The sequence below is a fragment of the Balaenoptera physalus genome, assembly GCF_965194825.1.
Source record: "Balaenoptera physalus genome assembly, chromosome: 11".
Classification (NCBI taxonomy): domain Eukaryota; kingdom Metazoa; phylum Chordata; class Mammalia; order Artiodactyla; family Balaenopteridae; genus Balaenoptera; species Balaenoptera physalus.
The window spans coordinates 80,800,123-80,815,287 of record NC_138896.1 but is presented as its reverse complement, the minus strand read 5'-3'; the positions used below and the strand labels follow the sequence as shown (position 1 = coordinate 80,815,287).

The 15,165-nt window shown below is 43.3% G+C and overlaps 1 protein-coding gene across 6 annotated transcripts in view; it reads right to left on the bottom strand.

Moving 5' to 3' along the window:
* Window positions 1-15,165, bottom strand: part of LOC309637522 (uncharacterized protein) — a 759,578-nt gene that overhangs the window by 370,167 nt on the left and 374,246 nt on the right. For all 6 annotated transcript variants that reach the window (XR_014250578.1, XM_082412431.1, XM_082412430.1 and 3 more), the window contains exon 5: window positions 10,445-10,562. Coding sequence is in view for 5 of the 6 variants with exons in the window: in XM_082412431.1 (XP_082268557.1) it covers window positions 10,445-10,562 (118 nt within the window). In the remaining variant the exon portion in view is untranslated. The remainder of the gene's footprint in view (window positions 1-10,444; window positions 10,563-15,165) is intronic.

Here is a 15,165-nt window from a genome sequence, read left to right as displayed (position 1 = left end):
TGATTTTTACCCTCTTAGCATTAGGAGACTGGAGGGGAAAATTTCAGAATCATTAAGGCAGTGATTCTGCCCAAACCATGGCTGCTGGTATCTCACCAGGGAGCCATACAGTCTTCCAATACAGGGTTGTGGTTGTCAAGTCCGACAAATGCAGAATGCAATGGGGTTCATTACCAAGAAGGCAAATTAATTCTATTTTCAAGGCGGTAGTGAGAAACAGGTATTATTATTCGCTACCCTTAAATGATGTCAGGTTTTGGTCACACTAACATACAAAAGTTCTACATCTACCACCACCTCACTTCCCAATAGAAAACACAGGTACAAACACCAAAATAGATAAACCAAACACTAAGATCATCAAACAGCAGATTGAGGCATCAAAATGCAAGTGCTGTAGTTTGTCTCTAGTTAAAAAGGCCACATGGAAACTTCTGGGCCCCAGGGAAAATGCATTACATGCAAAAGAGACTTTGGTTTGGAACCAGCACCCAGTGCCTACCAGAGCACAGCCCTGACGTGACCAGATCATCCTATATCCTGACAGCTATTTCTACAATCTTAACACGCGCATGCGCACACCTTGCACAGCCTTCAGATAACCTTGGGCAGTGGTGGTGACCCAGTGGGAACTCGTTACCTGCCAGTTATGACTGCACTAAGAGCCCTGTGTGCATCTTCTCCTAGGGTCCCTCACCAACCCTGGGAAGTACATGCTGTTCTTCCTCCCATTTTATGATCAAAAACACTGAGCCTCAGTCATGCTAGTTACTGCTGTATATACCTACATTTCCTCTTTCCAGAGAGAGGCCCACTTAAAGGCACGAGAAGGCAGCAAGCTCTCCTCTTTCTGCCTCTTAATCCACAACCTTCTGGGTTTGTGTAGCACATCCAGAAATCCCAGTGAGCTTATCCACTTCAATATTAGGGACATTTTTTCCTGTGTGAAATGGGCTCAAACACAGAGATTGAGAGGAGCAACCCTTTTCGTCCTCACGCCAAGGAGGGCCAAGCGGAAATGCTGTGGGGAGAGTTTGGTGCTCTACAGATGGCTTCAGGAGTCGATGAGTGCAGTCGGATATAAATAATATCATTTAAACCAGGATGTGGCTTGGTGACATAGCTAATTCCAACTGCAATCGCTTTGCCAGAGCAGCTTTCAATGCTGTTCCACGTGATTTCACAAACCCTGGAACTGCACAGGGTATTTTCACACCCGCAGAGGTAATAAGTGACTTTTCAGAACACTTGCAAAGTCGGTTGGCGAAAGTCAAAGAAGCCGGTGTAATGTAAGCTCTCCAGAGGTCCTCTTCCTGTTCCCCACTGCCTTCCTGAGTGGAGGGAGGCCATCAAGTGGGCAGGCTACACGCTCATAAACAGACTGACGTCTCAGTTGGTGTGTGGGTTTGCCTCAATTTTATCAGGAGATGAAAACAAACATGAAAGTGCCTCGGGTTTCATGGCAGCGGCAAGACATGGGGCTGAATTTCCTGCCTTCAGCAGACGTGGAGTCCCTGTTCATAGATCATCCTACCCTCTAGACACATAAGCGAACTGTGCACAGATGTCACGTGTGTGTTAAAATCCACACCAGGAATTTATCTCCTTGGTGTGTGAAGGGTATGTGCTTCCAGGAGTAGAGATTTCTGATCTCTTTCCTCTGCTACATCCCAACCATCTTTTAACACAGAATCTGTAAGTGTCCTACTATAAAGAGATGCCAATATCCCTCACGGTATGTTCTGAGACAAAGAGAAACTCAGGCATAACTATTCAGAAATTCAAAATCAACATAGCCTCAAACAAAATTTTTAAAAGTCATTTCTTGTGAACACTTTATGGTGGATTCCACAGCATACAAAGGGACTATGTCCCACAGGAATTTATTAGTAGTCTAAGAAGAATTCTATGAATAAATTATACAAATTGTAACACTATGTGTCAAAAAGGACAGAACTCTTTGCTGAAAAATTCTGGTAAGTAGACTTAAAACATGTGCATTACATCTGGATGACCAGTTCAGATAGAAATCATTCATTCAACAGGTATTTATTGCTAGGCACCAGGAATAGAGGAGTGAAAACCAAAGTTATGGCCCGTCTTGTGGAGTTTATGGTCTGGAGGAAGAGGTGGTTAACAAACAAAAGGACAGACAGACAGGGACAGTAGCAGAGAGCAGGGAGGAGATTCACCGCCCCTTCCTGAAGACTTCGCTCAATGCTCATGTCTCTCTCTAATGTTTCAGATCACTCTTCAGGATATAGCAGGGGCCCGAGTCATCTTTGGAACATCAGTCATTGCGCCAGCAAGGTAATGGTTAGAGAATTCAAGGTAATAAGCTATCAGATACTCACAATGTCAGGTCAGCCCAACCAAACAGAATGAACACAGTGTCTTGAGAGGCAGTAGAAAGTGCAAGCTTGGGCATCAGGGACCTGGACTACTCACCATCTGGATGTCCTCCGGGCAAGGCACCTGTGCTCAGTGAGCCTCAGATTCCTCACATGTAAATGGAACAAGTGTACCAACCTCAGAGGCCTCTTGTCAGAATGAGCTAATAAAACATAACGTGTCTGTTCACTTCTGGTTACACAAAATAGGTAAACAGAGAGAGCTGTGATTCTCATTGAGGAAATTCGACCTCTCACTCTTACAGAGGGACAGCATGAAAGGTACCCAGGGACTCCCAGGGAGGCAGGCTCTCTCTGGAAACCAGGATAGGGATTTTCCATGTCCTCCTCCTCTCCTGGACGCAGAGGGGTATCTGTTCACCCAAGATGAATGACACAAGGCAACCCCACAGACTAACACTTTTCTGTCCGTGAAAATAATAGAGAAGGTAGAGTTACTTCTACGATCTTCCCCAAGTTCCAAGTTACATTCTTTTGATCAAGAGAAAAAGATCAGTTGTGTTAATGGGTCAGTTGTAAATTATCTTAGGGCAGAAATAATAGTCCATATTTAAAATATAGATTGCATCTATTGCCATCCTCAAATTGGGTTTGTGGTGTTACGTACCCAAACTGGATTCAATTTGGTAAATATTTGTTGACAACCTACATAATCCTCTGTGTTCCTATCTCAGTTCTAAGATGTACAAAAATGTTTCACATAGAGAATCTTAGTAGAGTATGTGTATGAATTTTCCAGGTTGACTTGTACTCCGTCTACTGTTGTTCCTGTTTGCTCTGAACACCTCGGCTCCTTCTACAGCTCCTGCTCTGGTGTGTTTATTGAGTGTTTCCCTCCGAGACTGTTTGTAATCACAGCCCTGGTACTTGGAAGATTTGCCACTAGGAGTTTTAATGCAGATGGTCTCAAGTGAACATGAATCTTGCCTTTTCCTAGAGAGCCAATGTCTAGCCTTTCACTAGCTAATGACCACTCCCCTCCAACCACCACCCCTGACATGCACGGAGCTCTTATTTGGAGCCTGGCCCTATTATGAGCTTTTGTATGTGGTAACTTGACCCCCGACTTCCTTTGAGGAGTGTATACAATGGAAGTTGTCTCCCAACGAAGGATGGCCTCAAAACCCAGGGCAGTTTCATCCCAAATGGTAAACCAATGGCTATTACATGTTGTTCACATGTGTCTGTGTGTAAATAAGTTATTAATGGGGGCTCTAAAGTCCATGGCTTTCCTAAAAGGGTTTCTGCAGTTTTCTTAAGCTCCCTGGGACAGGGATCACATTTCACATATCACTGCACGTCCAGCACCTAGCATGTGCCTGGAACTTTGTAGGTTTTAATCACTTTGTTAAATGAATGAATGGTGGCTTACATACAGTACAGAAGAGACGGCCTGATGATAAAACAAGCTAGAACGTGACCTACTTTGAGGAAGAATGACCAAGTGGTGTCAGAGGTAGGTCCAAGCAGCCAGCAGCCCTGCGCATGAGTCTCAGCTCAGCCAGGAGCCTGGGGAAATTAAACCCTTGGTACCCCACAGGAGACATGGAGGAAATGGCACACGGGGTTTGGGGGGAGTTGAGACAATGTTCAGAGCCGCTTGGCTAGCACATCAGTGAGGCCTCGGTGGAGAAGGCAGCATTGGAACCAGGACCAGATTCACTGTGGAGGTGGAGGGGGTGTTCTTTCTAGTCAGAAGAAACAGCCTAGGGCTTCCCTGGTGGCACAGTGGTTGAGAATCTGCCTGCCAATGCAGGGAACACGGGTTCGAGCCCTGGTCTGGGAAGATCCCACATGCCGCGGAGCAACTAGGCCCGTGAGCCACAGCTACTGAGCCTGCACATCTGGAGCCTGTGCTCCACAACAAGAGAGGCCACGACAGTGAGAGGCCCGCGCACCGCGATGAAGAGTGGCCCCCGCTTGCCGCAACTAGAGAAAGCCCTCGCACAGAAACGAAGACCCAACACAGCCAAAAATAAATAATAAAAATAAATAATAATAAATAAAAAAATTTAAAAAAAAAAAAAAAAAGAAGAAGAAACAGCCTAAATTCAGACCAAAGGTGGGGAATCATGGGGCAAGAGCAAGGAACAGCATAAAGTTCATTTTTCTGTAACAAAGGGTGTGTGGAAGGAAATAGGATGTGGAAAGTGAGCAGGGCTTCAGTCCAGCTTGAATTCTGCACAAAGAATGCGGGGGTTTATTCCATAGAAAGGTATGCCCCAGAGCGGGCAACACACTGGCGTACACACGCAGTGACAGGTAGATCGTAAAGAGACAGTACATCCATCAGTCCCGCTCCGACCTCTGATGAAGCCAAGGAGAAAGTCTCCATCAATGCATATCTAGAACATCTGATCCATGACAACTATATTAGTCAGGGTCTCCAAGGAGAGATATGACCCCCTCAAAAGTAGGAGAATCCAGGAGGGGTTAACAAAGGGGCTACAGACCACATACGGGGATAGGTAAGCACAAGCAGCAACCCAGGGCTAGTAAAGGCCCAGCTGTCACTATCTCTAGGTGTCAAGGAATAAGATGAGGCAGAGTTTACAGTAATGCAGAAGGGGTGAGCCCTGTGGACGAAGCCACCTTAAAACAAGCAGTAACCTTTGGTCAAGGCACACTGCCAGGCAGGCGGTCAGGAGGCAAGGGAGGGGGCAGGAAACACACCACTTTGCTTCCCTCCCTCCAAGACCCTGCTGGGCTCCCACAGGCTGAGCCCAACTGGAGACAAGAAGGTAGCAGAGCTCCTGAGTTTGTCCATAGAGCTCAGCGTCCTGGGGCAGAGAGCAAGGAGAAGGGAGGAAAATGGATCTGGAGGAACAAATGGCAGACAACTCGGTACTCACGCACTTTTGTACACACAGAGAGAGCAGGCCTCAGGCTTACAGCCTCCGGCAGTACTATCTCAGCTAGGAGATGCTACTGCTGTTTTGTTTTGCTTTCACTGTATTTATTGTTAGCTTCTATTATGATAGATGATACTGGTTTTCCATTTACTTGGAGATAAAGTTTCCTTTTAGAATACATTTAAGTAAAAACGGTCCATTTAAAGATAAATATGAAGTAAGCAACAGCACAAAGAGAAGGGAAAGCAGCAAAAATAATGGAGGTGATATTGGAATGACCGATGTTTGGAAAATGCCTCATAAGAAAACTGGGTGCTACTGACAGTTTGTGAGCAGGAGAGAGAGAGGATCAAGGCTCTGCTTTGGGAAGCTTAATGTTGCTGCAGCTACACAGTCGACAGCAGAGGAGTTGGGAGGCCTTCAGGTTGTGACAATGGGGCTGCAGAGGTAGGGATGGAGGGGAAGAGTTGGAGGAAAAAGTGTAGAATTGACAATATTTGGTAATTCATTTCACAGAGGGCAAGCAAGATATGAAGCAAAAGATAACAGCTGCTACCAAAATTGCCTTTAAAAAACATCTATTACCAGGAATATTAGAACTAATGTAGGAAAATAACATGACAGCAATCAAGGCCTGCTAACAGGTAGAGTTTTTATGTAATTCATCTCCTGTGAGGCCGTCTGCAATGAAAGGAAAACATGAATGTTTATCTAATGAGTGTCTCCTCCTGATGTTTCTCCAGAACAGCTGGGTTTGTTTTTCAGATCTGCGGCAGAAAAATTGGGAAGGTCAGCCAGGCTTGACTTCTAGCACCGGGAGGGCAATTTTCATGCCTTGGATCAGCATCATAGAGGAGGTGATTTTATAGCACATAGCTACTCTGGATGTTTATTTAGAGCTTGGAAGTAAGCTGGGAGATCTATTTCCTGAAGACTATTTAGTTAGAAAAATGAAGTCAAAGAGACATAATCATCCAAGTGTCACATAAAAATAATTTGAAACTAGAGGTTAGGAATAATAACAGTTCATCAAGTTTGAAAAAAAGCTTCAGCCTGGTAAGGATTTTGAGAGTAGTTTCTCACCTTATCCCGAATTAAAAAAAAGAAAAAAAATTACACATACACACAATGACTTTCTGGACATGCTTCACCTGTATGAAAATTACTTTCAATTAAATTCTCAATTTCTGGTTTCCTGAGAGTTTTAACCGTCATGTTTTCAAATGAGCCAGTGATTCACAGGAACTGAGAGAAGGAAAAGACCTATCAGATTATCAAGTCCATCTCAAAAGATATCCAGGGGAGTTTTTCCTGCAGTTCACTTTCCATTGCCTTGCTCAGTTCTGGTTTTAAATGACTCCAGCAATGCGACTCTTCATCAGTCTAAGAGGCCCATGGGAGCCCTCTCTCAGTCTAAGGGTCTTCATTTTAGAAAAGAATATTCTGATATTAAGTCTTGTTATACCACTTGCCTCTCCCAATGGAGCCCCACTTCTTCTCTGCCATTCTGTCCTTCAGCCCCTCCAGATGCTAGGAAGAGGCATTATATTTCCTCATCGGTTTCTCTTTCCTTCCCCTTTATCATTTCTTATTCTTTCTTTTTATCTGAAGGTTTGCATGCTTTTATCTGCATCTCTGATCCCTATCACCATAGTAACGGAAGACTTTGACAAGGCTGTCATTTCAAAGGCCAGCTGCTTACCTTTATGGCCTTCAACTCCCATCCAGCATGATACTTTCTAGAATCCTGAGTATTTCAGACCTGGGTTAACACCATGGGTGACCAGATACTGGTCTGGGGACCAGGGCCTGCCACAGAACCTGTACATGACCAAAGGTCTGTGGTCAATGTGGTAAAGGTCCCTATTTCTCTAGGGTCTGCAGGATAATGGAAATTTGGCCGCTTATTTTTGTATATTTAGAAGCATTAGAAAGAACGTAGAGCTGAGAAGCATCCCATTTTTGCAGTTACCCAACTCTGAGCTTCTGGATCTCAATTTCTGCATTTGCCAAAAGGAGGGGTTGGACTGCACACCATCTAAGGGCAACTGATGCATTAAATCACTAGAGCTCAATCCCAATTTGAAGTAGTAAAGGCAACACCCCCGATTTAGGATTGTCAGATTTAGCAAATAAAAACAGAGGACGCCCAGTTAAATTTGAACTTCAGGTGAGTAAACAAATTTTAATGTTAAGTATACCTTGTGCAATATTTGGGACATACTTATACTAAAAAGTATTCACTGTTTATCTCAAATTCAAATTTAGCTGGAGGTTTTCTATTTTGTCTGGCAATCCTACTCTCACCTCCACCTACACATTACCATCCTGGCTGATGGTTGGCATGTAGGTGGCTGAGTAGAAGATTTTCTTTCTCATTACCTCCACCCAGTGCCCTGACAGAGCCCCTAAAGCTCAGCTAAAGTTCTAGGCTCAGATATTTCCAAGTATGTGCATGCTTACTTGCTTCTCAAGGTTCCTGAACAATCCAAATGTGACCAAATGAGGGAAAATACTTTAAAAAGTGTAAAGTACCATGCGTGTGCATTATGAACATTAAGCATGAAAGCCCGCATCAGAAGGTGATGACAAGGTGGTAATAAGTCTGCATTTCCTGTACTACAGTCCTGCGCAGTTAAAAGCCAGCCTTCCTCTCAGGATCCCAGTACTTTCCACAGCAGGGCGGCCACATCTCGGCTCTAACAATAATAAAACTACTCGTTTGATTATTGGAAACTTCCCATGTGCCAGGCACTGTGCTAGGGACTATACGTGCATTATTTCATTTAATCTTAAAAACAATCCTGTAAAAACGGAACTCCGTTACTTCCCTTTTACAGATGAAAAGACAGGCCAGGGGTGCAAAGTGACTCATCCGAAAATAGAAGATTGTCCATGAAAATGGAAGGACCACCAAAGGATTTTCACACATCGTGACAAAGGGATTTTATAATTTATATCTGAAAGCAAAGGGCCAAATATACCAAGAAACTCCTAAGGAAAAAAGCAAGCCAAGGGACTTGTCCCATCAGATGATAAGGCTTATTTTAAAGCTATTGTAATTAAGACAGTGTGGTATTTGAAAAGAGGAAGACAAATAGAAGCACAGAGAGAATACAGAAACATACCCATGCCTGTAATGGAAACGTGACTAGTTCCCTGGCAGGAACCTGACAGGGCTGACACGCAGAGCAGTGGGACCAAGAGGGCTATTCAATAAAGTGCTGACTATATGGGGAAGTAAAATTGAATTTCTACCTCAAAAAAGCAAACACTGAGTCCATATGCATCAAGACCTAAATATGAAGGACACAACTTGAAAACTTTAATAGATGAAAACATAAAGAATTATTTATCACCTCAGCATCGAGAAGGATTTCTTAAACAAGATGCAAAATAGCACTAAAAAAAGATTGATCAAATGTGACTACATTAAAGAGAAGAACTTCTGCTTATAAAAAGAAACCACAAAGTGAAAAGATAAAGATTAGAAAAAAGTATGATTCACAAGGGATCTGTCTCTGGACACGCACTGTTCTATACAGTAGCTGTGACATACACGTGGCTTTTGAGCAATTGAAATGTGACTAGCACGAATTGAGATTTGCCCTAAGTATAAAATACACACCAGATTTCAAAGTCTTCATCAATAATTCTATATGATTATGTTATCCAAAGACATCTAAAATATAAACTAAGTTAAATGAAATAACAAGTCATTAAAATCAATTTTACCAGTTTCTTTTTACTTTTTTAATGTGGCTACTAGAAAATTTTAAATTACATACGTGGCTTGCATTATGTTTCTATTGGGCAGCACTGATCTAGAATATAGAGAGCTCCTACGAGTTAATAACAAAGAAAAAAACCCAATAGAAAAAAATGAAAAAGGTTATGAAGAGATTTTTCACAAAAGAAACAGCCAACATAAGAAGATGCTCAACCTTATCAACAATCTGAATTAGTGAAACCAAAACTGCCATGAAATATCTTTTATGCCATCAGATTAGCAAAACCTAAGAACTCTAACGACATCTACTACTGGCAAGGGTATGGAGAAACGAAAGGTCTCACTCACTGATGCTGGGAGTAAAAGTTGGTACAAACACTTTAGAAAACGCCTTGGCGTTAGGTGGTAAGACTGAAATGCACATAACTAGGAGTGAGTTTGCCAGTTAACAAGGTATCTAGCCTGGAGAACTCTTGCATGTGTGTGACAGGAGACACGCACAGTGATGCTTTTAACAGCCTCATTTGTGATACCAGAAACGGGAAATGGCCCAAGTTTCCATCCACTCTAGAGTGCTTAGATCAGTTGTGAAAAACTATACGGAACATTTAAAAAGAATGAACTGAAGCTACGTACAGCTAAACAATATCAGCGATATGGAGAGGTATTTCTTAAAGGTTAAATGATCACACAAAATTCAGAGGGCGCCGTCTCTCCGAGGGAGGGAGGTGGAGGAGGTGGGCGTGCCCGGGGAGGGGCTCCTGGGGAATCGGAGGAGTCGCTCAGATTCTATTGCGTAAACTGCGTGGTGGGTTCACAGGTGCTTATTTTCCTCTAATTTAAACTGTAAATATACATTGTATATCCTGGTTTTAAAGTACGCTACTTCACAATTTAAAGGGCTTTTTAAAAGGAAAACACCACCAATTACTCTGTGCATATGTGTGATATTGCGTTCATCTAGAGGCACTGCCTTTCACTTGCTTTTTAATAATGACATCTCTCAAGTGGGACCATGTTCTGTTGATCTTTTCTCTGCAACTTGGCTCCTCTGTCCCACATCCTGTCCTAGGTAATCTCTAGATTATATATTTCATCTATGACATAAATATCATCTTCGGAAAAATAAAATGAGGAATGCCATTCCTGTGTTCGATTCATCTCAGTCACTTTCTCTGTGAGTAGCACAGACCAAAGGGACTCAGGACCTGCACTCCACAGCCACAGAGCTTAGAGGACCCGGGGGAGCTTGTGGCATTGAGGAGCCTGGTCCCTCTACTCTCACAAGCTCTCTGCACCCTCGGTCCAATCCTGCTTTGATTCCCCCATTTGAGTTTTTGTCACAGTTAATGCAAGGTAATTGGAGATACTCTTGAAACAGAACTTGTGTTCTGTTGTGTCTTGTCAACACTCTTGGAGAGATATAAGAAAATAAAAAGGTGCAGACTTACTGAGGTATGTTTAGAGTGGCCAGGTTTCCCAGATGATTCCGCAGCTCTCAACCCACACTGAGGCAAGGGCATCGAAAGCAAATTTAGTTGACTTGAAAACTGAACCTCCATCCTGATCCTAAAACAATTAAAAGATTTTTTTTGTAAGAGGTCAAACCACCCTAGCAGGTATTTTCCCTAAACCGTTTATTTTTTCCCTTTCCCTTAGAAATGGAAACTCCGATGGAAACTCCTGGAGTATCAGGTATAGCTCTAATCTAATCTTCCTTAGATTAGAACAAAAATAAACCTGTATTAGTTTTGTGTGTGTGCTTTAATTCTGGCACCTGTAGCACCCCGAAGCCAGTATCACCTTGGAAAGGTCATTCGCTCCACCTGAGGGCAACTGAGGCCTTCCCTGAGCAGAAGTCCTCTTAGCAGGAAGGGTTTATGGGGCCTGCTACTCTTACGGAACCTAGGCAGCCTTCTCCATGGTTTTCAGGACCCTGATCTTCTGTCTCCTCTAGGCGAGCCCTAAGTCCTGGCTTTAAAAAACATGACCAATCAATACACAAACCTAGTCGTGACGAATCAATGCACAAACCGTTATTCTCACTGTGGAGTGGAACAATTACTAAAATCTATTTGCCAGTAAATGTGCCTCATCTTGTAAATCGTTGGGTCATTAACCTTAACAATTGGTGGTGTGCCGTCTCTATCCAATTCAATTAAAGTACACACCAAGGTAATATTTAAGAATGCATTTCAGGCAAAGGAATATACTATTATATTATTATATCCTCATAAATTAAACAACACATTTATTTCCCTTCTTGGAAAAAGAACACTGCATGATAAACACAGGGTAGAGGAGAAGCAAAAGCAGTGATTTTAAGAATAGCTCAAGAGAACTGGAGACGAGAAAAGAGGAATCCCAAGGGCATAAACCAAGTCACCTTCGGCCACAACTCCCTCTGGCGAGGCTGCGGAATTTCTGGGCTAGGTGAAGGGTGGAGCAGACGGTGCACGCAGACTGTTAGTGGCTTGTGTTCTACCTTGTGACAAAGAAGTTCCTAAATTGTTCCAAACAGCTAAGCGTTCACTACCTGTTCCTAGTCTGGCATGACTGTAGCTGAACAGTTTGATGCTAAAAATTAGCAGAAAGTTCTGAGTCCTGACACTGATGCTGTAGAGTCTGGGAGGGATCTTTCTCTTTCCTAAACGTTCTGAGGGTAAGTCAGAGAAAGCTTGCTTCCCAGCACTCTCTCTCAGTTTTCTTCCTATTTCCCATTTCAGGGGTTAGGCAGGGATTAAACTGGAAAGGATTATAACAGGAAACACGTCTCAATACTTATGGTGTGTCACTAGATTAGATAATAAACATGCATATTTTCCTCACAAGGGACTCAAAATTAAGCATCTCTTCCATTTTCTTTCTCCCATAATTCCTCCAACCTGAATCACATTCTAGCTACAGCCAACACAGCTTAATTCTACTTTCTATTGCTGCCCTAACAAACTGGCACAAACGGAGTGGATAAAATAATTCAAGTTTATTACTTTACAGTTCTGTGGGTCAGAAGTGTAACGCAGCCTCACTAAGCCAAAATCAAGATGTGGGCAGGGCTGCCTGTACCACTTTCTGAAAGCTCCAGAAGATAGCCCGTTTCCTTGCTCATTTAGGGGTTTGGAGAATTCAGTTCCTTGCAGTCTGAGTACTGAGGTCCGGGTTTCCTCCCTGCCTGGGAGTGAGGGCTGTTCCCAGTTGCTGGATGCCACCTGCATTTCTCAGCTTGTGCCCCTTTCTGTTTCTTAAAGTCAGCAACAGAGGGCCGAAAGCTTCAAATCTCTCCAGCCTCTTCTGGCACTCCTTACGTTGTGGCATCTCTTCAGACTTAGCCAGGAAAGGTTTTCTGCTTCTAAGGGTTTATCTGATTACACTGGGTGCACCCAGATAATCTAGGGTAATCTTCCCATCTCAAGATCCATTACCTTAATCACATCTACAAAATCCCTTTTCCCATGTAAGGTGACATATTACTAGGTTCCAGAAATTAGACAATGGACATCTTTGGGGGTGAGGGCTGTGCATTATTCAGCTACCACGTAAGAGCAGTGCTCATACCGGATGGGCCACTGGTAAGAACGGAAGAAGAAATAAAACCTGGCTCTTTTCTCCCTGTCCTTTCCCACCTCCTTCCCGATGCTTCCCTTCTCTACTCTGAAAGCAAAACTTGGCTACTCACCACATTCCCATCCTCCAACGGACCGTCTGGTTGCAGAACTCTCCATGGAGATGGCCAGAAAGACCAGCTTTCCCCACTACCCAGCGTCTACCCAACTTCCTCTGCGCCAAATGTTCTTTTCAGCGTTTACCCAGTGATTCCCCAGCATTAGTTTACATAAGAATCACCTGTGGGCACACATTCCAATTCGAAATCTGCTTCTGCTGTGCTGTGGCTGGAGACTGATTTCACCTGGCCCTCAGTCAACTGGAAGCAGATGGTTGGAGAAGCTCTGCTGGCCCAAGAGGGCTGGGAGCGATGGAGGTGCAAATGGTGTAGGAGAGACCCCTGCCCCGGCAGATGATCCCCTGTCCAAAGGCTCTCCAGAACCCCTACTTCTCCTTCTTGTGTAGCCACAAAAGACGCGTTTCCTCACAACAGGGAAGAAGAAATTTGGCATCTCTGTCTCCATATTGTACCTACCTCTTCTACTGCTTTAACCTGAGTCAGAAGCCTCTGCTTAGCCCTGTGTGTAGAAATGTTGATCATTAAAGGAATTCTGCTTCCAGCTTAAGATTTATGCAAACAGCCCCTTACCCGAAATTTGCCTCCCACAGGGAGATAAGGAAGTATGAACAAAAATAACGATTGTCTTGTCAAGATTTATAGGAACTTCATGACCAGACCCACATCAACCAGAGTCAGCTGACCAAGAACAAAGAGTTTTCACAACCCTCCCCTGACCCTTGCTGGCGCCCAGATGTCCGCTGTCGTCTGTCACCTCCTGACTTTAACTTCTTCCTACTTCTCCCTTTCCTAGCATAAAAGCAGCTTGAATTCTACCCCAAATTAAGATGGTTCTTGACAACAATAGTTCGCCATCTTCTCGGTTTGCTGGCTTTCTGAATAAAGCTGCTTTTCCTTCCCCAACACCTTGTCTCTCAACTTTCTGACCTGTCCTGTGGCGAGCAGTGCAACCTTGGGCTTGGCCGCCACAAGGGCAGCCATACCTGTTGTTTCCGGTGCCACCAAGTCCCTGAGGAGGGCCTTTGGGCAGAGCTCTCACTCAATATGCTTTGATAGTGTATCGTCATGAAAGCGCTCTCTCTGGAGTCAGCAGAAAGTTATGTGACCTTCGGCAATTTCCTAGTTGAGGCCCCCCTTTGCTCATCGATCAGATAGGGGTAATAATAGTAATTTACCCCAGAAGGCGTTTACAGAGAGAGTTCAGGGAGACACTGCTGCAAAGCCCAGAACAGAGGGCTCAGCACGGGATAAAGATGGGCAGGTTTGTTATCACCGATACCATCATTATTCAAGTTGTCCCCCACCTGCCCTGTGACCTGGGCAAGGGGCTTGGCCTCTTTAATTCTGGTTCACGCTTCCCAGTAGAAAGAAAAGAGGAAGGCCTTTACCCATGTCAGGAAGGGAGATGGAAATTGCCTCAAGGCATTTACTTGCCCTGGTAGTTTGCTTCATTGCCAAAACCTGGAGAAACACAGCAGGCATGACTATAGAGTTTGTGGGAATTACATGTACTATGTTTACGCTATTAGTTTCTGTAGACCAAAGGTTGACAAACTTTTTCTATGAAGGGCCAGATAGCAAATATCTTTGGTTTTGTAATGTACAGTCTTTGTCACAACCTCTCAGTTCTGTGGTGTAGTGTGGAAGCGGCCACACAACCATACAAAATGAAAGAGTGTTCCCATAAAACTTTACTTACTTAGCAAAGCAGGTGGCAGACAGGATTGGGCCCACGTGCCGCAGTTTGCTGACTCCTGTTTTAGACAAGCATCTAGAAGGTCCGGGTTTAGTTCTAGTGATAGAATCTCTGTTCTGCCCTACATTTTATTGTCTTTTACCGATATTTGTGAATTTACTGTCCTTAAAAGAATATTTCGATAAATATTTATATCCATGGGCATGCCTGAAAATTTTAAATTAAAATTCATGTAAATGCTTGGGACATATTCTGAAACCCACGAAAGAAGTTAATATTTAAAGGACCAAGTGTTCTAATAAATAATGAATTTCTTTGGAAGATTTTGAAAGCTATGGAGCTGTGTGATTTTAGACAAGTTTCTTACCTTCTCTGACTTTTAGTTACCTCCTCAGTTTAATCCAAGGCTCTAGTAGTCTCTATTTCATAAGAATTAAATAAGCACATGAAATTAAGTGATATAAAGCTCTAAGCCCAGTGCCTGGTACATGGAAAACACTCAGGATCATCACCATTATCCTCTCCTGTCACCATTAGGGACCCTATCATGAGGAGAGTTTCTTACTTATTATAAAATAAGTCAAAATCTATAGAGGGAATCCTATCTAAGGCAACTGCCTAGGTTTCTTCTGAATGGTGAAGTAGACTTTGGGAGGCAGTGATTAGCATTCTGAAAAACTGTCTCAAGATTAAAAGTGATTCAGTAAACCCATCTCATGGCTTACAAATGGCAGGCCAATGGGTTCAACAGTTGGGTTAGATTTAATTATTATAGTATCTAAATTTTAAAATTT